The sequence below is a fragment of the Neovison vison genome, chromosome 3 (genome assembly GCF_020171115.1).
Source record: "Neovison vison isolate M4711 chromosome 3, ASM_NN_V1, whole genome shotgun sequence".
Lineage (NCBI taxonomy): Eukaryota > Metazoa > Chordata > Mammalia > Carnivora > Mustelidae > Neogale > Neogale vison.
In genome coordinates, this window is record NC_058093.1 from 82021651 (window position 1) to 82046746 (window position 25096).

The window sequence follows — 25096 nt, forward strand, 5'->3', positions numbered from 1 at the left end:
CCTCCGGCAATTATGATGTGCAGATGGGAGATCTCGCTAAGCCACTGACTGGGCCCTCGTAGCGAACTTGGGTCAACCTCCACATACCTCTATCCTTTCATTCTGAAATCCTATGTCCATTTTAGCTATGCCTGAATAGAACCCCATGAGCGGAGGAAAACCCTATCCTGCTTTAGGACTCTTTGGATACCCTTTGGCCCAGGTAGAATTCAGGATCTCATGGAGTACAATGAGGTTCCAAATCAAGGCCAATCTCACCAATTATAAAGAAAGGATACACAGCTACTTTGTGGATGCTAGTTCCATTAAGTTGGGAAAGAACCTTCTCCAGCTACCCCTCCCCCTATGCAACAAACTTATGATTGGCTTTTATTTCTTGCACAGAGCAGAGGGGCTTTGATTCCCACCATTGGGAGAAGAATGTTGGGAAAATTAAGTTGGACAACTGCTTATTACTTTTCCAGAGAATCTGACTCAGTCAGAATTGCGGGGGGGTGGGAGGTTGGGGTACCAGGTGGTGGGTATTATAGAGGGCACGGCTTGCATGGAGCACTGGGTGTAGTGAAAAAATAATGAATACTGTTTTTCTGAAAATAAATAAATTGGAAAAAAAAAAAAGAATCTCCAAGGAAATAGTCCATTCATCTCAGAATCAAAGCTTTATAATTCTAAAGCTATAAATAAATTCATGAGTATATTTAAACCAGTGGTCCTTTACCTTTCTCCTGAAGAACACATATCTATGCATGTCTGTATAACGTATTGTCTAACATCTCAGAGGATCCCAGGACCTCTTATGGATCATGCATGTATTCCAAATTAAGAGCCTCAGATCCCAATAAATGCAGAATTATTTCCTGGAGTGAAAAGAAAGGTTTGTGGTATATGACTCAGGATCAGTTTGGGGGCAGGCTGGCTTTGATGAGGTCTTGGGCTTGGAATGACTACACTGAAGCAATGCTTGTTCCTCATGGTAGGTGGAAATGTTTGGCTGTGAAGACATCTGTGAGTGTCATGTTTTCACATGTCTAACTATTGTCAAGCCAATGACTCATGCAATGACCATGGACCATGGACCATGGAAATCTCCATGGACTGCTACTATACATGGCACCTTGGAGCTGCTATAATGTGAGTCCCAACCACATCCACAAGCAGGACACCATCACTGACATGAAGTGTGGGTGCCCATTTGTCTGATTTATGGGTGACGTTGTGGCAAATGTGGCATCAGTTTCATTTCGAGGGAGTGGCAAGTTACAGATGTTTCCTTCACAACAGGAAGTGCAGACCTGAAAGAAAGGAAGAGAAACAGAAGGCTGATGAGAAGCTGGCAGATTTTGGAAGGAGGTAAGGATTTTTAGAAGGAACGGTCTCCCTCACAGTCAGACTGAAACGAGAACTACCTGTTCCACTAAAGAGGCACCACCCCTGCATTTAAGGAAGTGGGATGAAATTTCATCTGGAAGCAATGTGATCAACATGGAAACCCTCTGGACTAAGCTTCAAGGAACACGAGTTCTTTTTTTGACCTCCCACCAGGTGGTTATTACATGGTTCTACAACCTTCCTAGGTCTCAGCTTTTCCATCTGTGAAATGGGGATTATAATACCCTACTATCTCAAAGAAACCCCTTCTGACTACTTGAAGACACCATTCAGAGGGTAAGCTTTCACTTGCCAAATTTCCACAGTGTAAGTGAAGTAAAAAAAATCCAGCTTAAAATTAACTATTTACTGTCATTAGAATTGTCTATATAGCCACTGCCATTCTTGCGCATGAGTTAAAATTTGGAGGGTTTTCATTAATGGAATTATTCCTGCTTTATACTATTTTATTCATAGACTGTAGGAAAGAAAGAAACCTAAAAGGATTGTTGGTTGAAATTATTTGGGGCCGTGGCTACACAAAGTGCAGACCAGTAGCTTCAGCATCACCTGGGAGGCTCTTAGAAATGCAGAATCTCAAACCTCACTCCAAATTTAGTGAATCAGAACCCGCATTTTAACAAGATCCCCAACTGATCCGTATGCACAGTAGTACTCAAAAAATTCTCTGACGGTCAATATCCTATTTAGTCATTATCCTGCAAGGATCTGACGCTGGTCACAGTTGACATGGGCTAGGAGGACATCTTGAGGAGGGAAACTGATAATCTTGAGGAGAGAAACTGAAGGTCGGAAGTGAGTCTGAATGCTGTCAGACAGAATTACCAGCTCTGTGACCTGAGCACATGATATCACTTCTCTGATCTTTAAATTTTTCCATGGTAAACTAGCCACAATAAAGCCTGAGAGCCTAGCTTGCTGGTGGTGGGGTGGAGTGTGAGATAAAACCCTTGGTTTACCTTTTACATTTCAAACCAGGATCAACTCGGCAGATTATATTTTAAATCTGAATTCCTAGTGTATTTCACAAATTGCTTCAAAATCAGGTGTCTTCTACTAAATGCTACTAAACATGGCGTTCCAGAGTTTTGAGAGCAGAAGTTGCCTCTGAGCACCAGGAAGGCAGCCTGAAGGGGAGAAGCGAGCCAACTCCAAATAGGTCAAGGCCTGATATACAAGATTGTATGTGGAGCCAGATCTGAACAGCCAGCAGGAAGAGTCAGGGGCATTTCCCATTCCAACCACAGTCAGGCTGCCTTCCTCTGGTCCTTCATATTCTCCTTCAAGGCTGCACTTGAAGTTCATTTAACACTCAGTGCTTCTGTATAGGCACCAAATGGGAGTAAACCCACGAGATGGTTCTCTGATCACCTACTCAAATAATTCAGGACCCAGGGATGCCTTCCCCAAGTCAGCATTCCAATGAAGACATGAGCCTCACTTCACAGATAGTTATCAAAGCTAAACTGCTGTGGCCATCCTCAGCAGAATGAATTGTTGCTACATCTGCTTTACCATTGAGGACATAACACTTCCCTAATTCCTCATCCTTCTGGTGACTTGATTACTTTCTTCTGAGTAAAGAAAGAGCTTACGGTAGTTTTCAATACCCTCTTGGTGTTGTGTTTACATAATTTATATGGGCTTTCCTATGCTCTGATATAAATTTATCCTCTTAGAGCAAACAGGAAAGGAAAATCTTCTCATCATGGAATAAAGACCGTCAAAAGCCAGGCTACATCAGGGAGTGAGAATTTGCTCAAGAGCACTGACTGGCACACATCTGCAGCAGAGGAAGGTTGATTATGCTGTACCCATCACTTGCTTTGTTGCCCAGACCTTGTGGCCTTCATGTTCAGAATCTCTGCAGCCAGTGGACAAGCAGTCTTCCAGTGGGACGCAGCGCTTGGTGACAGAGATGCTGTTTCCTGTGACTTCCATTGTATGCTGAGTGTAACAGTATCTGGTCTCTGTCAACAGAGAAAATATGTTTCAATTGAGATGGGATATGTTAGCCCAACCTGCCTGGAAGGGAAACAACAGGAGTGTCAACACTACAAGTCTTGAGATTTAACAGCACATGAGACGTGTTGAGTTCCTGTCCAATCCCAAAGACGTCCTTGGAGAGATGCACTTCTGCACGGTAGGAGGAGAGCCTCTGAAGAACACTGGTCTCTCTGCCTGTCATCATCCCCATAAGTCAAGATATAATGGTGTCATTCTCTGTCTTTCAAAAAAATTTTCCCACTGTATTGATCTTTATTTTGGGGGATGAGAGGCTTGGAGGGATGATTAAGATGCGAGAGTCTGCAATTTTCAGGAAGATAAAGGGGTGAAAAAGTTCAATGAATACAGGTTAAAGAAAAAAGAAGTTAGGCAGGTAACAATTGTCTTCAAGGAATTAAAAGGCTATAGCAGAAGCTGGGTGTGTGTGTTGTGTGTGTGTGTGTGTGTGTGTTTTGGAAATAGCTATTCCCAGTAAGGTTGAACAGTAGATTCATTTTATCTTGAGAAAATGACATTATCCAAAAGAAAGAACTTCTTGACAATAAGCATAGCTGGATCCTAGAATTTAACCCCACAATGAAGGTGTGCAAATGAAGGAGAATCATTTCTCCCTACTATGATTTCTAGGATGGCAGATTTGGATGGATCATGATGTAAGTTTCTAGACATCCCTTAAAGTCTTAGGAATCCAAAAACTTAAGATTTCTCCCAAACTACCATGGAGAATTTTTCTACTTCTAATTTAAAGACCAAAGAAAAATGGCTTTCTCAAAGTAATTCTTTCAGGCCTCTAGGCAGTGTTCAGCTTTCTAAGCCTGGGATTTAGGAAAATGTTCCTGCTCCACTTTCAAATTGAAAAAGAAAATGAATAATTCTTAAGAAATGTCACTGAGCTGTTTTTCATCCATATCTTGGACTCAATTTTGCATGCTTTATACATTTTGGATATTTAGTAGCTAATGTGGAATTATGACCTTCTATGATGTTATTTATTAGGCAATAAAAATTCCCCCCACCAGATTCTGTCACAATTTTGGCAGCTTTGAACCAAAGTACTAAAGTCCAAAGAAAGAAGCTTAAGAATTTCAGGCCTTGAGAATGAGCTAATATAGACCACACTGACACATCTTGAGAGTTAGGAAAATTCAGGGTTTTTAACAATCTTCCCAAACACTCCCACCTGACAGGAACCTGAGTGACCTCTGACTGAGTCTTGCCAAGGACAGAGATTTTCTTGATGGGTACACTATTGGGGAATGTGCCTGGGCTGACTTTCGTCAATGCCCTCCCCCAAATGCTATCCCCACAGTGTATCCTGACCAGAATTTTGTCAGTGGTTATCATGTCAAGGAGCCCTAGCTAACTCAGGCTCCTGGGGAGCTCTTTGTGAGTGCAGTATGTAAGGCAACCCTATGAGCTTACAGGAAAGGTTGGAAGTTTTGCACCAGGCAATGATTCTCCCAAAGTCCTACAATATTTTAAAATTGGAGTGACTGGTTTTTTTTTTTTTTATGCCAAGGAGGTGGCAGATCTCTGATTTTTTAAGCCCGTGATAGGTTTTAGCAAATGGAGACCAGTAGCCTGAGAGATTTACCATATTTCCCGAAGCAGACTGATTGACCTCTTTGGTACCAGACTTGGACATTTACGGTCATGACAAGTACACCTTTCCCACCCAGCGTACCTTCAGATGTTCATGAAACCATTAAAGACAGGAATGCCCTTATCTCCTGTCTCCTCTTCACGCAGACAACCAGGAGGAGCTGCCAGAGGTTTTATTGCTCCAAAGGTAAATCTGAGCAGATAAGATCAAACATTTATGGAATAAGTAAACCACTACATGGTTTCAGTTTTGGAAATTGGGTTTGTTCCCCAAGCATTAAATTCTCCTGTCTTAAGTAAGCCCTGAATAAGAATTAGTGAACTTGATATTACTACTTTTTGTTCTTACTTTTGTGTCCATAATAAACTCTCTTTTAATTTATTAATTGGAAATTTATTCCACTGCAGAGATAATTAATGAACTTTTTTTTTTCAGGGAAATATGCAAAAGCCCAGTACCTAATAAGCTAATTCTTGCCATCCTGGGGAGAGAAAAATGATCAGCGATGAGGCTAGATAAAAAATTTTCTTACACTTGCCATATCTAACCTGTGAAACAAAGGTATTTTAAGAACACCCATTACTTCTAGCAGCAGCTACCTTAGATCTGAAGCATTAATCCATTCCATTCTTATCTTACAAAAACCCCTAGGTGAGTTATGAAATGTTAACTTAGAAAAAAAAAAGGTTCTACAGTTAAATAAGTTTTGGAAATATTCAAATAAAATTGAACAGATTTCTTTAGAACACAACTTAGGAGAGCCTTGAATGTGTATGGTGATCTCCAAGGCGAGCGGGGGCACGCAGGCAGCATTTCCCAAGCAGGACGAGGTGGACCACTTGTGGCTTATCACGGGACTGTAGAATTGATAAAAAAGGAGTTTCAGCCACAAAGCATTGCTCTCCATGCATTCTGAATAATCCTTGGGTTAGTAATGAGGTTACAGGAGAATCAAGCCTGCTGATAACTTCACACTAAAAGGATTTCAAAGGCTTTTATCTAAAAGATAAAAGATGGATTTGAATTTCTACCAGGTTAGTTTCAGCCTCTAAAATCTCATATTCTGTAACTGCAAGGTATTCCCAGAGGTTGTGAAACAAAAGTCTTTCACTTTAAGACTCACAGGCATGCAACTGAAAGCAGCAGAACTGGATATAAGAGGGCTTAATCAACGAGTGGAAAACATAAAATATATAATTTTTTGTGAAATACACACACACACACAGAAGTTCCATAACCTAGTTCTGAAATTTAAAAAAATGTTCAAAGTTAAAATGTAAACTATCAATTCCATTTTACCCACCAATATTCAGTTTCTAATAACAGAAGCTGTATTTAAACAAAATATACAGCAAATGACTTGAATTAAAAAATGACCAACTCTTTGGTAAAAGACTTCCTCGCTACTCAGTTACTCCCTTTGGGTCCACTAGTTTTGCTTTTTTTTTTTACAAACATATATAATGATTAAAGGGATGCTAGAGAACCACTCACCATGTGTGAGAAAATTAACGGGAGGAATATAGCTTTAATCGTAGTATTACAAATTATATTGAAAAAATAAAAGTCTAGTGGCAGCTGCCGGCCACTCCCAGCCTGATTCCTGACTATGACCTCAGCCCTTCACATCTGGCTCTGCTCCTCCCAGGCCCTCCTCTGAAATGACTGTTTGCCTAAGGGTCCCACTGTTTGCCCTTTTCCCACGTGTGACCCCCAAAGGATCTACTTTGTATAATGCAGATCTGGGATCTACTCTGTATAATGTCCTCTGCGTGATTTCCCTGGGATTCAGAGTTTTGTCTTCTAGATTTTCTCCAGCGTCTCCGGTCTCTTTTTTTCCTATACTTTCCTTAACCTGAAAGTTGATATTCTTCCATGTTCTGTCCTTGAAACTCTTCTCACTTAAGTGACTTCATTCAACCTCTGATGACATTATCTTCAGTCTGATACTCTCTTGCAAACTATAGAACTAATCTCCAGCGATCTCCTGCACATTGCCAGCAGCACCTCACACCTCATGTATCTCAAACAAATCAAATCCTGCTGTTTGTCTTCTTGTGTTTCTATCTTAGGAAGGGACATCTTGAGATGTGGCACCTCCATCCTGGACTAGAAAATTCAGAATCAGCTCAGAATTCTCTTCCCAAGCTGGGTGTCTTCAAGTCCCCCGAAATGTCTCCATTATCCTTTTAATCTTCCTGTTCCATTTTCCATTTTCCCAGTGTGGGACCACATCATTTCCTATCTTCTTTGTCTCTGACTTCTCTCCTTTCTAATGCAGATGCTGGACAACCACCAGATATATTACTGGAACCAAGGTGGGATAATGCCTCTCACTGCCTATGAGAGTCTAAGTGAACCCTACCTGTCCAGGAGCCTCGGCTGCCTACTGCCAGGTTCATTTAGCCTATTGGAGAGGCCAGTAGGTGGTCCACTGTTTTCTCCCTGCTCCTAAAGCTGTGTGTCAAGAGTGTAAGAGTAACTTTGCTTCACTGCTAAAGGAAACGATTACATTTATAACTCACATCTTGAAACTCAGCACTTCTTATTATTCAATATTCCCCTTGATCTAGGCCCAGACTACCTCATGATTGCTTGCTGGATATTTGAGATACGACATTACAGGACATCTGGATGGCTCGGTTGGTTGAGACACGATGTTACAGCTTTTGACTGTTCTTCACAACAAAAAATTTCCCCCATCTTCTGCTCCTGGAAACCTGTTCTTCAGGGTTCAATCTAAATGTGAGTAATTCTGTGGAACCTTCCTTGATTTTCCTCCCAACCAGGTTCACAGACCTTCTTAGCTTCCTCATTTGGTATGTCTGGCTTTCCTTCTAATCAGTTTCTCAACATGAGCACAATTGGAGTTTGTTTTTTTTTGTTTGTTTGTTTTTACTGACTGATTTTTTTAAATTAGTGTTTTATTATTTTGAGGTAATTAGAGATTCACATGAGCTTGTAAGAAATAATACAGCCACTTTTATTATACTAATAATTCACCCACTTTTCCCCAAATGGCAACATAATGCAAAACTATGGTACAGTGTCACAACCAGGATGTTGACATTGATACAGCCAAGATACAGAACATTTCTATCTCTACAGGGATCACTCATGTCAACTTTTCATTCTCACATCCTCATCCCACCTTCCTCCAACTGCTCCTTAATCCTTGGCAACTACTAATCTGTGCTCCAATTCTATAACTTTGTCATCTTAAGAATGTTGTATAAATGGACTCATACAGTATGTAAACTTTTAAGATTAGTCATATTCACTCAGCCTTATTCACTTGAAAGTTATCCAGATTGTTGTATCAACAGTTTGCTAATTTTTGATCCTGAGTAGTATTCCATGCCATGGATGTATCAAGGTTGGTTTAACCATTCACCCATTGAAAGGGTATCTAGGTTTGGGATATTATTAGTAAAGCTGCAATCAACACCTGTATTAAGGCTTTTGTGTGAACATAGGTTTTCATTTCTTTGGGATAAATGTTCAGCAGTGGAATTACTAGGTTATATGGTACATGCCTGTTTAGTTGTTTAAGGAACTGCCACACTATTTTCAAGAATAGTTGTGCCATTTTATACTCCCACCAGCAATATATACATGATGCAGTTTCTCCTAATTCTTACTGGCATTTGATGGTGTTCCTACTTTTCTAAGTTTAGTCATTCTGATAGATGTACAGTGATATCTCTTGTTTTTAATTTGCATTTTCCTGATGGCTAATGATGTTGAACATGTGCTTATTTGCCATCTATTTATCTTCCTTGGTGAAATATTTATTTATGTTTTTTGTCCTTTTCTTAATTATTTTTTTTACTATTGTATTTTGAGAATTCTTTATATATTTTAGTCCTAGTCCTTTGTCAGATATTTGATTAGTAAATATTGTATGTCAGTTTGTTGTCTTTTTGTCCTCTTTATAGGGTCTTATGTAGAACAAAGGTTTTTAATTTTGATAAAGTCCTGTTTACCACTTTTTCCTTTTATTTAGATCACACTTCTTATAGCAAGTCTAAGAACTCTTTGCCTACCCCTAGATTTCAGAGATTTTCTCCTATGTTTTTTTCCTAAATGTCATATATTTGGCATTTAAGTCTGTGATTAATTTTGAGTTAACTTTTTAAAGGTTATTATACTTAGGTTAAGGTTCATTTTTTGCTCATGGATGTCCAAATTCTCCAGGACATTTGTTGAAAAGGCTCTTTCCTCTAGTGAATCAGATTTTATATCCTTGTCAGAAATAAGTTGGGCATATTTTTGAGAGTCTCTTTCTGAGATCTCTGTTTGTTCTATTGATCTGTGTTGCTATCCCTCTGACTATACTACTGCCTTGATTTCTGTAACTATATGAGAAATCTTGAAAGAGGGTAGATTGGTTCCTCTCACTTTAATTTTTATCAAAATTATTTTAGCTATTCTAGTTTCTTATCTTTCCATATAAATTTTACAATAATCTTGTCTATAACTACAAACAATTTTGTTAGAATTTTGATAGGAATTGTGTAATACCTGCACATAAGTTTGGAGAGAAATGACATCTTTACTATGTTGAGTTTTCAATTCATGAACATGGTATCTATTTACTTAAATTTTCTCTGAATTCTTTCATTAGCATTTATGATTTTAGCATACAAGTCTTTACATGTTTTATTAGATTTACAATGAAGTATTTAATTCTTTTGAACAATTGTAAATGGTATTATATTTTTAAATCCAATGACCACATGTTAATTGATAGTATATATAAGTTGAATTTTGCCAAAATTGAATTTTATGTGTTAGTCTTAGTATCTTGTAATCTTGCTGAACTTATTAGTTCTAGGAGTTTTGTGTAGATTTGCTGGGATTTCCTACTTAGAAAATCATGTCATCTGTGAGAGGGACAGTTTTATTTCTTCCTTTCCAGTCTGTACACCTTTTATTTCCATTTCTTGCTTTATTGCACTGGGTAGAACTTTCAGCATGATGTTGGGTAAGAGTGGTGAAAGAGACATTCTTGCCCAGACCTTGATCTTACCAGAAAAGTATTTTGTCTTTCACTAGTAGGTATAATGTTTGCTACAGTTTTTTAAAATAAATATTCTTTTTTTTAATAAATTTTTTTTATTTTTTATAAACATATATTTTTATCCCCAGGGGTACAGGTCTGTGAATCGCCAGGTTTACACACTTCACAGCACTCACCAAAGCACATACCCTCCCCAATGTCCATAACCCCACCCCCCTTCTCCCAACCTCCCCCACCCGCCCCCCAGCAACCCTCAGTTTGTTTTGTGAGATCAAGAGTCACTTATGGGGGGCCTGGGTGGCTCAGTGGGTTAAGCCGCTGCCTTTGGCTCAGGTCATGATCTCAGGGTCCTGGGATCAAGTCCCGGCATCGGGCTCTCTGCTCAGCAGGGAACCTGCTTCCCTCTCTCTCTCTCTGCCTGCCTCTCCATCTACTTGTGATTTCTCTCTGTCAAATAAATAAATAAAATCTTTAAAAAAAAAAAAAAAGAGTCACTTATGGTTTGTCTCCCTCCCAATCCCATCTTGTTTCATTTATTCTTTATCAGGTTGAGGAAGTTTCTCACATGCTGGTTTTTTCTGAAGTTTTTGAACATGAATGGTATTGAATTTTGCCAAATGCTTTTTCTGCCTCAGTTGATATTAACACGTGACTTTATGATCTTTAGCCTGTTAATACTGTGGATTATACTGATTGATTTTCAATATTGAACCAGTCCTGCATCCCTGAAAGAAGTCACATTTGGTCAGGCTTATTTTTAAATATTGCTAAATTCTATTTGTTTAATATTATAGTAAGGATGTTGGAGACTATATTCATAAGGAATATTAGACTGCAGGGTTTTGTTGTTGTTATTGTTTTTGGTACTTAGTCTGGTTTTAGATTCAGGGTAATTATAGATTCTAGATAAACTGCACAACAGAGTACCTTAGATTAGGTGGCTTAAACAGCAGATATTTATTTTCTCACAATTCTGGAGGTTGAAAGTCCAAGTTCAAGGTGTCAGCAGGGTTGATTTCTTCTGAGACCTATCTCCTTGGCTCACAGATGGGCAACTTTCCATCTGTGAACATCTTTACATGTTCTTTCCTCTGTGTGTGTCTATGTCCTAATCTCCCCTTTATCACCGAACCTGATTTACCACTTTAAGGACCCTATCTTCAAACACAATCACATTCAGAAGTACTGGATGTTAGGACTTCACATGTGAATTTTGGGAGGACACAACTGAGCTGCCTATAAATGGATCTTTGGTGGAAGAGATAGTAACCAAGCTATCATGTAAGTTACATGTCATGTAACTTACAGTCATGTAGGAAGACTCTGGGCTGTTGAAAATAATCAATTTCTTAATCAACGTGCTGCTTCCATAATGTGTTCAGTCTGTGGAAATTCATCACGCTGTTCACTATACTGTGTATGTTACATCTCAATTATAAGTTCAGTGAAATGGAAAGTGAAAGAAAAAAGAATCCAAGATAAAAGAAAATAGACTTATGAAAAGAACGAGCTACAAACTGAGTCATAGATAAGCTCAATTATTTAAAGTGTATCCCAATTAGAAATTATCACATGGTCTCTGATACCCAGGCATCTGATTAATCTCTTGGCTTTCCTGGTCCTATCAATCACTCTCCACAGACCCCTAAAAGACACTCTTTTCTTTTCTTGCCCCAAGTAAAAAATTCTTTAAGGCAGAAATTAAAAATAAATGAATACTTATTAACTTCACTGAGTCATAAATGTCCTCTTTTACCCTACAGTTGACACCACCTGAAGAAACTGCCAAACAGATACTTTACTGGTTTTTGTTTTAGTCTTGTCTTTAAAAAAAAAAAAAATCCATACCTCCTAAGGACAGGTGACTTGTTAAGTTGAGAAAACTCTCTTTTAAGGCAAATCACTGAAATTCAGAAAGCTATGTGCTTATTACCAGACAAAAGGCAAAAACTGTGGTTGGGAAGGTATGTCAAAGTAATAAGGATAAAGAGGACCTTCCCGTGAACAGTAGTTAAAAGTGATAAGAAAGAAGCATCAAACAGATGCTTCCTATCTGAGGCAATTATGTTAATAGAAAATACTTGGGCTAAACCACTGTGAAATGGAGCAGGTTAGATGAATTCAGGGTGTCAGAAGAAAACCTATCTTGTTTAGGCTATTAGAACGTGGGTTAAAAATTACTGGAAAAGTTCTAATTAAAGAATAGATCTGGGAATTAAAATGTCAGCTGAAATGAACTAGCTTGTACTTTCTTACCAAAAAACAATAAAATAAAATTACAATAGCCAGATGGAACTAAAACAATAGAAATCCATGTGGAAGCATCGATGTGCTACTAAGGCAGATAGGATTTGAAGAGCGATACCAGTGAAATGAACTACACGTTGAGTTGGGCCTGACATTCTACACCTGTTCTCCCCTTAAGGCACTTATGGACTCCAAAGTTGCACACGCAGAAGCTGAGAAACCAAGCAGAAAACCCTGCTAAGGGGTAGAGAAGCTACACAGAACCTTGTTTACTCTCAAGGGAACAGGGAGGCATGAACAGAAAATCAGAGGCAGCAGGGTAGCTGGGAGAGAAGGGAAATGCAGAGAAGTTAGGCTGCAGTCTGAGTACAGAATTCTAAGGCTGGTGGTATTTACTTTCAGTGCCTTAAAAATATCATTCCAGGGGCGCCTGGGTGGCTCAGTGGGTTAAGCCGCTGCCTTCAGCTCAGGTCATGATCTCAGGGTCCTGGGATCGAGTCCCACATCGGGCTCTCTGCTCAGCGGGGAGTCTGCTTCCTCCTCTCTCTCTCTCTGCCTGCCTCTCTGCCTGCTTGTGATCTCTCTCTGTCAAATAAATAAATAAAATCTTAAAAAATATATATCATTCCATTAACCTCCAGCTTCTACTGTTTCAGTCAACACTAAGCATTGGCAAGGTTGTGCAGCAGCTGGCACTCTTAGGCACCAATGGGGAGAGCATACATTGGTCCAGTCAGTCTGGAAAACTGCCCCACAGAATCCGGTAAGGCCAAAGCACACATACCACGTGCCCAGCAACACCCCAACCCGGGCTAGACCTATCCGAAATGAAGACATAGGGACGCCTGGGTGGCTCAGTTGGTTGGACGACTGCCTTCGGCTCAGGGCGTGATCCTGGAGTCCCGGGATCGAGTCCCACATCAGGCTCCCAGCTCCATGGGGAGTCTGCTTCGCTCTCTGACCTTCTCCTCGCTCGTGCTCTCTCTCACTGTCTCTCTCTCTCAAATAAATAAATAAAATCTTTAAAAAAAAAAAAAAAAAAAGAAATGAAGACATACATGTACCAAAACGCATGTACAAGAATGCTCACGACAGTCAAAACCTGGAGACAATCCAAAAGTCCATCAAGAGTAGAATGGATGAATTTCAGTACATACATATCCGTGAGACTAACTCTGTGGCTCAAATACATGGATGACTCTCACACAGAAAATGTGACAAAGAAAGAATACATTCTGTGATTCCATTTATATATAACTCAGTGATAGTAGTCACAATTGTGTTACCTGTTACCTCCGGGAGATGGGGTGTAGTGACTGGGGGACCCTAGTGGCCTTATGAAGTTCTGTTACTTAACATGGGTGACAGACACACAGCCTGTTCACTTGGTAAAATTTCAATGAGCTCAGCACCTGTGATCTATACACTTTCTGGCATGGATGTTACACTTTAATTTTAAAATTTCTACTTTAAAAAAAGGAAGTCTAAGACTTCCATTTAGCAATATGACAAGATGGATTGCCTAAACACCACTTCATTACACAGAAGCCAGGAATGTCAGATAACACGTAGCCAATACCGTCTGTAGACATAACAAACGAACTCTGCTGAACTTAAGAGAAATTCTAAGGGCCAACGCTCGGTTCTGAGTTCTCTACCCAGGATAGAGATGAGGGCTGGGAGATGTTAATAGGCCATAAGAAGATGTGAAGCCATCTTCTTATGGGGTCATGATGGGGTTTAGAGCTAGAATAAAGACCCCTTTAAAATGATAGAAACCTTAAAGGGCTATATCCTAACATTGCCTAAAAGAGAAAAAAAGAATCCACCATAGGTGAAGTAACACAGAAAGGCTGTCTGTCTCAGCCTGGGTTCCATCTGAAAGAAGTCAACGATAAAGAAGTCTTTCCTGAAAATTTGTAACCATGGAGCTTGTCTTCAGTTATGCTGGGGACCACAGGTATACTCCCTGCTTATACCAGGCAATGGATATAAAAAGAGTCACTCAGTGTCATGCCCAGCTTTTTCTTCACTTCCACAGAAAAACCATGAGCAGCACAGAAGCTTGCCCCTAAAGGATGTGTGTTCCTCCATCTCAATATTTCTCCTGTTCTGATTTTGCATTGGTGGTAATTTCAAGTAAAGATTTCACCTTAAAGGGAGGCACTGGCTCTTCATATTCAAGAAGAAACCTAAGGGCCTTTCGTGCTTAGACATCCTCAAAAGAATGTGCCTTTTTGAAAACAGTCATGTTTTTGATTTGACATTCAATTCCACAGACTCTTAATACAAGACAGCCCCTCTCTCAAAGAGTTTTTAACTTTGCACACAGGCAAAACCTTTGGATCTGAATGCGTACCATTAACTCTTGTTTTCTTTTGCCAGTTCCTTTAACTGGTCCCTCATATAATAGGATTTCAAGATTCTTTCCAACTCTAGTTATTGCCCAGGAAGTGCTCAGAGACCAAAGACTAAACAGAAGCCAGCCATGGAGGGCTCTTAAATTCTCCTGTATGGTAGCACAAACCTGTTAGAGCCAGAGGCAATAACAAACTGACAGAGAAGAAAATCCTTACATAACACACATGTCAAAGGTAAGAGTGATAGGGATCCTGAGTTAGCTAGAGGTCACTGGCTGATGCCGCCATTGCCCGACAGAGTGTTTCTAGTTAGGACAAGGCTTTCTTGATGCTTATTTTTGCCAAATGATGATTCATAACAAGTCTGCTTAATTATAAGCAGGCTTACCTCAACTGCTGAAATACAATAGTCTCTGTATATATCCATTTGACTGAGTTCGGTTTTTAAAAATTCTTGAAACCCAGGTGGTCCTCTAAGCTATTTGGAATGGGGGGTTTGTTCCATAGAGATAAGATTAAATACTTACATGAAATGGTTTTTTTCACTTTCAACAAGTTATTTTCACATCATGTGATAATTAAAACCTAGCTAAACATGTGATGAAACAAACAAAAACCCAGGAACATCACAGAAAGCCAGGATTTCTTCCATGGCGGCTACCGAGCCTTCCCTGACTAAGCCTCTTGGTAGTCCTGCAGCTGCTTCCAACTAATAATCAACCAAAAAAATAAGTCCAGAGTTAGTCAGTTGTTTTTAGTCGTTAGACACAACTCAGATTTCAATTTAAGAATTATGACACTGTTCCATCGTGAGAAAAATTTGGAGAAAACCCAGGAGGAAAGAGAATGGCTCCTGGGAAGTGGGGCTGGTTAAGAAGGAAGGTAAGTGTGGCTCCCTCTCTTCTCTGGTTACAGCTTCAGTCTCTACTCCTTCCCTGAAAGGGTCAAGGCCCCACAAAAATAATCAAGCTGCGTTTCTTTGGTCCCACTATTCTCCAACAAGAACTAGTTGCTCTGCCCAGTTTCGGTCTCTTGCTGTCCGGTGAGCACATCTGCGAGTCCCCTCTCCACACCTTTGCGGTGAGTGACTTTCCAGAAGCCACGCCCTCCTCCACATTGCGTTAGACTGCCCACTTGTAGGCTTTCGCCTCTTCCTGGTTCACAGTGCAGTCCCTAACCACCTCAGCCCCCAAATAGCAGTTGTTCCCATGAGCTCTCAGGGCACTGAATGCCATGCTTCACTTGGCAACTTGCTTTTGTCCTGATATTTTTGACATTTGATGCGTTCAGATTGGATCTTCCCAGCTAACTGGGTGCTCCCGGAAAGAAGAAACCAGATTCCTATCTTTCGCTGGCTAATCCCCTAAAAAGCCTGGCGGGGTGGTTCTGTGTCATGAACTCAGGGCATCACTTTCCACTTATCCTTATAAATTTAAGGACAAAAAGATAAAAGTGGGAGGAAAGAAGGGAAAAAGAGAAATTGTGTGAACACTGTGATTCTTTCCGATATCTGTACATTGGAAGAATAGATTTCGACCTTTGAAGAGAGCATCAAAAGGGATTGTTCTCCTTTCCTGAGAGGAATTCAAGCAGAGTGCTACCGGTCACCTGTTTTTCCTTTGTGGCAGGGATATACTTGCCCACTATCAGACTTGGACGGGGCCTCTGTGAAATCTGGCCCAGTTCACAATCCCTCCTTGTCCTCTGCATTCTCTCTGCTAGAGCAATGCTGAGAAAGCATCCCCACGTGTCCTGTGGTACATCCGACTCGTGGCAGCTGTTTCAAAAGCTAACCTGCCAGCTTTGTCCCTGCTGGAACCATCCCAAAGGTTATTGGCTACACAAGCAAACCATCCTGTTTTTGTCCAAAGTCACCGTTTACAGTGGGTCTCAAATTTCACTATCTAGTAGAATGACGTGGAGCAATTTCAAAAATCCCTGCGCTCAGCCACACCCCACACCATTTAAATATGAATCCCTGAGAACGAACCCAGGCCTCAGTGTTTTAAAATCTCCCTCTGTGATTTCAATGTGCCACCAAGCTTGAGAAGCAGCCTACCCAAATGTAGGGGTGATGTTAGAAAAACACTGGCTTAGTCCAAAATAAGCACATGACTGCAGAAGGCACTGCAGACAGAACTTTTTAGCTCTGATTACCAGGATGGTGGGATATCTAGCTTGTGATTAAGCTAATCTTTAGCCTCTCCACGCTTTTCTCTTCCCTACAATCATTTGGGACCCCATTAGCATCTCTACGTAAAAGTAAACAAGAGGAACTTGGTTGGAAATGACAACAGTACGTTTCACTTTCTGTTAGTGGGGAGAGGAGCTCCCAGTGGATCTTGCCCCTGACTGTTCATTAGTATCACCTGTGCTATTTGACTCTACCAGTGCAGCCCCGATCTCAGGGATGCTGGCTCAAGTTCTGTAAAACTGGCATTTCTTATCATGTAGTCTCCAGCCCAGCAGCATCTGTATCACCTGGGAATTGTTTAGAAATGCAAATTCTCAGCCCCCATCACAGACTTACGGAATCAGGAATGGAGCATGGATGGGCACAGAAATCTATGTTTTAATAAGCCCTCCGGGGGATGCTGATCATGATAGAGTTTGAGGGCCACTGGCCTAGGGAGGACACAGGTTCCAGTGAGTTTGAAGAGATCCACAGGTGTTTCTACTGGGCAGCTTAGGTGAAAGTTGATGGGTTAAATAGTACTGTCTTACGCAGTGGGCACCTGTGTCTTAATTTCATTTTCTACCTTCTCCTGATGTCTAGTCCTCCATGGGAGAAAGAGGGCCTTTCCCTAGGGTGAGCGTGAGAACTCCTGCATTATGTTAAAAAATGATAGATTTGGTGCTGGTGTATTCAGTCATTTTAACAACTGGATTAAGTCTCAGTGAAACCCATCTAACTACTCAAACATTTGTCAATAAAATGCTCTGTTCTCATCATCTCCCCATCAAATGAACTTCCCTCCAAAATTAAAACAGCCAATTAATAGTAACTCCATAGTCAAATATAACTGTCTTTTTTATTCGAGAGAATAAAAGAGATATGAATGTGAATGTGAAGCCTCTACTTCATTTTGAAATGGGCCTCTGGGTCAAAATTTCATGCTTTAATTGGGCATCCATCTCATCCTTCAAAAAGAACTTAATAGTTTAAAAAGCTCAGGTTTTTTTGTGTAATGATGGCATTTAGAATTCTAGCTTTCATATACTCTCAGGATAGGTGCCTCTGGCAAGATATGTAATAAATGGGATCTTTATATGAACATCAATTCATACTTCACATAAAAGAAGTTACTATGCAATGACTAATGCTTCCAAGAGTGGCCAACAGGCTGGTGGTTCTCTTCCTGTCCTGCATTTGGCTGAGCCTGGGGGTGGAAAGGATCTCTTACCTCTTTTGGCACTCCAGTGACGCTTCATGAGAAAGGGGACAAGCCTATGATTAGTTTATGTCTCTAAAAGCCTCTGATGATAAGTTGATGAGGAAAGATCTACTAATAGCCTTAGACAAGAGAAGTGGTTGAAATTGCAAGCATGCCTCTATCTATATGTCAAAGTCAACAAGGCTGTTCACTCATGGGCAGCTCGGGGCACCCCAGTCTGTGTACTGAGAGTTTACCTCGAGGACAGTAGATGTCTGGAGCCCATCGGTTGCACTCGTAATTGTCTGCTGCCTTTTCACAGGTGAAACACTTAAATCCACCAGGATATGGTGTGGCTAGAAAAAGGATCAAGAAAAATGATTAATTTTTTCTTAGACTGAGTATGGAATCCTGAAACTAGACATTTTTATTTTTCAGAAAGTATTCTCAAAACAGCCTGTCTGGCAGTTTCTTAAAAAAACTAAGCATGTAACTACCATTACTTAGCAATTGTACTCTTGGGCATTTATCTCTGAGAAATGAAAACTAATATTCACACAACACCCCTATGAAAATGTTCACAGCAACTTCGATTGTGATAGCTGAAAACTGGAAACAATTCAGATGTCCTTCAATGAATGCATGGTTAAACACACGGTGGTACCTCCATATTATGGAATACTAGCAATAAAAGGGAATTATTAATACATTCGACAACTTGGATGAATTTCCAGGGAATTATGCAAAGTGAAAAAAAAATCCCCAAAGGTTATATACTGTATGATTCCATTTATGGAACATTTAAAAAATGCCAGCATTTTAGAAAAGGAGGAAATATTGGTGATTGCCGGGAGTTAGGGATGGGAGTGGTGAGAAGAAGCTAGAGGGGAGGCCAACAGGAGGGGTTCTTGTGTTACTGAAACTGTTTAGTGTCTTGACTTGGTGGCAGATACACAAAGTTACACATGTGAGAAAACTGTGCAGAATGAAATACACACACATACACATGAACACAAATAAAATTGGGGAAATCAGAATAAGACAGGCGGGTTGATTATATCAATGTTAATGACCTGGTTGTGATTTTATTCTATAGTTTTCCAAAATGTTACCATTGGGGGAAAGTGAGTGTAGTGAACATGGGATCTCCCTGTGTTACTTCTTAGAACTGCTTATAAATGTACAATTATCGCCCCCCAAATTCCAATTAAAAATAGCCGCTCTAAAATAAGTCAATCAGAGAAAAACAATTATCATATGATCTCCCTGATAGGAGGAGGTTGAGAGGCAACATGTTCAGGGGGTAGGAAAAGAATAAATGAAACAAGATGGGATTGGGAGGGAGAAAAACCATAAAAGACTCTTAATCTCACAAAACAAACTGAGGGTTGACTGGGAGAGGGGGGTAGGGAGAGAGTGGTGGGGTTATGGACATTGGGGAAGGTATGTGCTATGGTGAGTGCTGTGAAGGGTATAAACCTGGCGATTCACAGACCTGTAACCCTGGGGCTAATAATATATTATATGTTAATAAAAAATTTTTTTTAAACTAGCTGCTCTAGATTTCCAATGATTCACTCTTCTGTTTCAATTACATAGACATATCAATATGTATATATAAATATTAGGTTGAATCGTTAAAAATTTCTTTAGGTTTGACCATTTTTGAACTATAAAACTGACCATATCTCTGGTTCAATCTGATGTTTTTATCTAGTTGACTTGACATGGTTAAGAATCACTAGAGATGGACAGGGTGCCGGGGAGGCTCAGTAGGTTAAGCGACTGCCTTTGGCTCAGGTCATGACCCCAGAGTCCGGAGATCAGTCCTGCATCAGGCTCCCTACTCAGCGGGGAGTCTGCTTCTCTCTCTCTCTCTCTCTCTTTTTCTTTCTCTCTCTACCTCTGCCCCTTGCCACCACTCATTCTCTTTGTCTCTATCAAATAAATTCTTATATATATAAAAAAAGAAGTATGGTAAGTATCAGCTAAGATGGTAAGTATCAGCTAAGAAAAGAATCTTCTTTACTAAAATCTATGCTGTGCAGAGGTGATGGTCCCAAGGGCTGTCTCGGCCCATTTCTAGCATCCATGGGGCAGCCTGCTGAGGGCACCTGGTGGATGTGGAGCCACTAAAGGCCTCTAGCTCGAACCTGAGGAACGGGTGATTCCAGGAAGCCTTTCCTAGCCTTTCCTCTCCCCTCCCCCTCGAACTGCCCCCTCCCACCTTCTTTTTTTTTTTTTTTTTTAAATTTATTTATTTGACAGAGAGAAATCACAAGTAGACGGAGAGGCAGGCAGAGAGAGAGAGAGGGAAGCAGGCTCCCCGCTGAGCAGAGAGCCCGATGCGGGACTCGATCCCAGGACCCTGAGATCATGACCTGAGTCGAAGGCAGCGGCTTAACCCACTGAGCCACCCAGGCGCCCCCCCCCCCACCTTCTGAAGAGACTGTCCTCTGGGTACGAGTATCTTTGCCTTCACTTAGCTCGCTCAGGCAGTGAGGTGCCTGTGAGAGTCACGCTGCAGACCGTACCCTGCTCACGCAGAGCCCAGCGTACATCTAAGAACGAGCCTCCCCAGTGTCAGGGTGCCCGGAACGCCTGGGTGTCTCTGTCCTTTTCACTGATGTGCTTTAACTTGCTGCTTATCAACTCAGAGTTTTGCCTTTCATAAACAGAACTTTTGCATTTTTTTTTTTTTAATTTGTAAAATTACCTGGCCTCTTTGAAAACTACAGACGTTTAGACAGTTCATCTGCAGGACCAACTGTTCTCCCGCGCAGATGGCTGAGCCTGCGCATCCTCCTGGTGGAAATCATCATCTCAGGGTAAATTGCTTTGCCCACATGGAACCAATTAAGTATGTTATCAAAAATAAATGAAGGAGGAGGCAGCAGCTTAAGGCCAAAATTATGGGCCAGCTTTAACTTTGATTTTCACCTTGCGTGGAATGGCTGCCATCCTTGTACTTGCTTGCAACATGTCACGGAGCTGAATGACAATATCCAAGAACCTGACAGGATCCAAACTCGTAACTGTCTAAAAAAGACAAGGAACTCGACCTCTTTAGAAGCTAACTACATTCCTTCAGGTAGTTGGTGACTCAAATTCCGAAACAATGATTGTGAGTGCACGAACTACTTTACAACGGATGGCCGCACTTCACCACGGAAATTTCACCTCGGGGAGACACACTCTCCCCATCGTACAGTTATGATACAACAGAAGTAAACTATTTTGTAAAACTACACACAAATAATGTTTACATCTCCACATCTTGCTGTCTAGATAGGTGAGTTACCTTTGAATTGAAAGATGCTACTTAGATAAGTACATGCCTGAAGAATTTAAAACAAACAGGTTTGGGTTTTTTATTTTTTTAAGATTTTATTTATTTATATGAGTGGAGAGGGGAATAGAGGGGGAGGGAGAACCAGATACTCTGGCTGAGCAGGCAGCCCCACGCAGGGCTCAATCCCAGGACCCTGAGATCATGACCTGCACCAAAGGCAGCCGCTTATCCAACTGAGCCACCTAGGCTCCCTGACAAACAGGTTCTTAAATTCCAAAGCCACTCCATATTCTTATGGACACTCAAATTAGCTTATTTTGACAAATACTGTTTTGAGAAAACCCATACATAGTATTTTAGGAAACTTCCTATTGGGTACATGGAAAAACTAGCTTCACTATCAATTTAAAAGTGTGTAATCTATAAGTCAGTTTAAAAGAAGAACAACTTTAAGAGGCGCCTGGGTGGCTCAGTTAAGTGTCTGCCTTCAGCTCAGGTCATGATCCCAGGGTCCTGGGATAGAGCCCCACATCGGGCTCCCTGCTCAGCAGGGAGCCTGCTTCTCCCTCACCAGTCCCCCTGCTTATGTCCCTCTTTCTCTGTGTCTCTCTCTGTCAAATAAATAAATACAATCTTTTTTAAAACAAGTATTTTAAAAAAAGAAGAACTTTAAAACAGCTTGTAAAATTTGAGGAATTATCAAAGTAAGTGTTTTGGGGGGAAAAGATGTAAATGATTTGTCACAGAAAAGTATTTCTCAAAAAATTATCATCATATGCACCTAGGTTTATGACTGCAAGCTAGCTGTTCCCCTTCAAACTGCATGATTAATTCACGAGAGCATCCAATTTTATCTGTCACTACAGCCAGTAAAACTTTTCACTGGAATGTTGGATTAGTTATTCCTGGAAACTTTCCCATCAAAGAGATAAATTAAGAATTCTGAATGAAGATTAGTAATCGAGCCACTGCAAGAATAAACTTATTGAGAACCTCACACTAATAAGTTGTAGTGTTCCCAAATTTGGATTATTTAATAGACTCTTCAAAATGACCTTTTGTAAGACTAGTGACATATTACATTAAATACTAAGTTATTAGGAATAACTTACACAAGGAGGTCTGGACTCTGAATTTAACCCAGAGTATATCAAAATCTAAACGGGAATACAAGCTAACACACTATGGTAGCAAAAGGACGCTTTGTTTCACATCATTTATCTCTGAACGTGTTTATCAGCACATACCACCGATGATTAAATGATCTCCTTTTCAGCGAGTTTTACTTTTAAATCTGCAAGTTCATTTCTGTGTGTGTCTCAATCACTAATGTTTGCTTATAGGAACTTGTGTTTGCATCTTGGTTGGTAGTACTGATCAGTGAATAATCAAACTCTTTTCAGTGACAAATCTTTTCAAAGGGTGTCTGTTTTTTAAGTGGCTAATTATAGCATAATACCAAGTAAATGGTTAAATTCTTCCCTCTGAAAATATTTAACCCAAACTGAGGTCTACAGATGAGCAACTGTCTCCAGTAACTTGCTAACTGATACTGCATCTGATAAAGAAGTTCTTTTTTTAAAAGGAAGGAAAAAGATTCCTAAGAGATGTGTCATTTTCTTCTTTGTTACTTCAAAGCATTGCAGGGCAAGTAGAGTTTCAAATCGTTGTGGGCTCAGCTGTGAATGAATCTAATTTGGCTCTTGATCACAGAGTTAATAAGCTTAGTATTCTGTATTTCAGGGCATAAGTCCTTGGTCCCTCAAGAGTAGGTGATTGTAAAGAAAAAAAGAAACGTCAAAGTGCCTAGTTACTTCCTGTAATTTAATCTGTCCATTAGAGTCCCATGGTCAGATGTGGTTTGACCGACTATAATTCATTCGTAAGGCAATGGAAGAGATTTCATCTTTGTTTCCATCTCTTGGAACTTTTGCCTGGACAAAGGCCTTCAGTTATCAAAACTGTGGTGAGAAGAGAATCTTGTTGTAAGAGGCACGCTGCTACGAAATGCATCCAAACTTGTGTTATTTTTGCCAAATCAATTCCCATTGTTTTTAGAAACTGGATGCAAACAAAAATTTCTAGAACTCTAATAAATAGATCTTCCTTCTGAGTCCATCTAGCCACAAAATTTTACAGTATCACTTGAAGACTATGAACATATTTCTGACAGAAATGCATTTTCTTGTACCTTTCTTGAGAGTGCCCTTACTCCCTAAGACCTACATAGCATAGAATTATGAAGAAACTTGTTTGGCTCACTATCTGGGCATAAGCAAGCCCCCTTCAGAGATACAACTTTTTGTTCCATGTGATTAAGACTCAGAATATGCAACCAGAGGGGAAACTGGATTTCTCAGGAAAGGTTTCTATTATGAGTAAAGAAATGGAGGCCAAGAACAGGTTGCAAGCAACCACTTAGGATGTTAAATCTTCTGACGTCTGGAACCCAAATAAGTCACTCCATTTCTCTGAATGCTAACTCCTGTTTTGAAGGTTTTATTGGTCTTTGGTATTTTAATCATAGGGTGGGAAGAAATTCACCACCATGCTTTAAATGAAAAAGAAAAGAAAAGCATACAAATTATAGAAAAGAATGTTCTTGAGGACAGTGCCTCAAGTTTGAAAGCCATGAAGTTGATTTTTTTTCCCCAAAGTTAGAAACTTCAAAAATTAGTGAACCAGGGGGTGCCTGGCTAGTTCAGCTGGAAGACCATGCAATTCTTGATCTCAGGGCTGCAAGCTCTAGCCCCACGCTGGGTTTAGAGATTATAAAATCTTTAAAAACAAACAAACAGAAAACAGAAAAATTAGAGAACCAGAGATCAAAGGAGATTAGTCATGGGATGCTGAACTTTCCCCACCAGAGTTTCAACCTCACCCCACTTGTGATCTCTGAGGACTGTTCACAGCCCATAGGAAATGAGTTTGTTTGCCCGGTGCAGGAAATTCATGTGTCTTCTCAACATCTCTGGCATCACTGATTTCTCCTTGGATAGGTTCTGAGCGGTATCTAACCTTGATGGAATCTGGCTCACTTGCTGACCCCAGGAAAGCTGTTTGTGCCTCCATCTACAAAATGAGGCAATTATATTAATAATTCAAAGTCAAAATAATCCCACTCTTCCCTCTATTTTTTATGCTCATGTTCTACAGATATCGGCTTATTTGTAGAGAGATCACTCTTTCTAAACCTGGTCAAGTGGGTACGGCTCAGGGGCAGAGGAATATGACCTTTTAAAAAACCAAAGTTTAAAAACAAGCAAACAAACATCAGCAACTTCTGAAATGGTGCAGAGAATTGTGAAGTGGGAACTGTTGGCAGGAACTTCAATCCAGCAAGAATTTTTACTTTCTGTGACCAGTTGCAGAGACTCAGAACTCAACCCAGAGCTGTTGGTAAATCATTTATGTGTAATATAGCTTAGAAATGACATCTTCTAGCCTCCATATCTGAAGATCAAATCCGAAAACGCTACCAATTCTTTCTAGATGGGAAATTCTTTTCTCTTAAGACTTATTTATTTATTTTAGAGAAAGAGAGAGCATGAGTCGGGGGAGGGGCAGAGGGAGAGACTGTGAAGCAGACTCCTTGTTGAGCACAGAGCCCAACGTGGGGCTCAATCTTGTGACCCTGAGATCAAGAGCTGAGCTGAAACCAGGAGTTGGCTTCTCAACCGACTGAGCCACTCAGGCACCTCACTATGGTGAATTCTTTCTAATCAGGCCATGGCCTTATTTACTTAAAACAGGCCGCATGAGCGGAACTTTCTCGCCAACTTCCAGAGAGCGGGAGTGATT

The 25096-nt window shown here is 40.4% G+C and overlaps 1 protein-coding gene across 4 annotated transcripts in view; it reads right to left on the bottom strand.

The window, feature by feature from the left end:
- Positions 1-640: 640 nt before the first annotated feature.
- LYPD6 (LY6/PLAUR domain containing 6) overlaps positions 641-25096 on the bottom strand; it is a 122017-nt gene continuing 97561 nt past the window's right edge. For all 4 annotated transcript variants that reach the window (XM_044242503.1, XM_044242502.1, XM_044242506.1 and 1 more), the window contains 3 exons: positions 18261-18359; positions 3229-3359; positions 641-1292 (listed from right to left, as the gene is read on the bottom strand). In XM_044242503.1, the coding sequence (XP_044098438.1) occupies positions 1125-1292; positions 3229-3359; positions 18261-18359 (398 nt within the window). In that variant the 3' untranslated portion in view covers positions 641-1124. The remainder of the gene's footprint in view (positions 1293-3228; positions 3360-18260; positions 18360-25096) is intronic.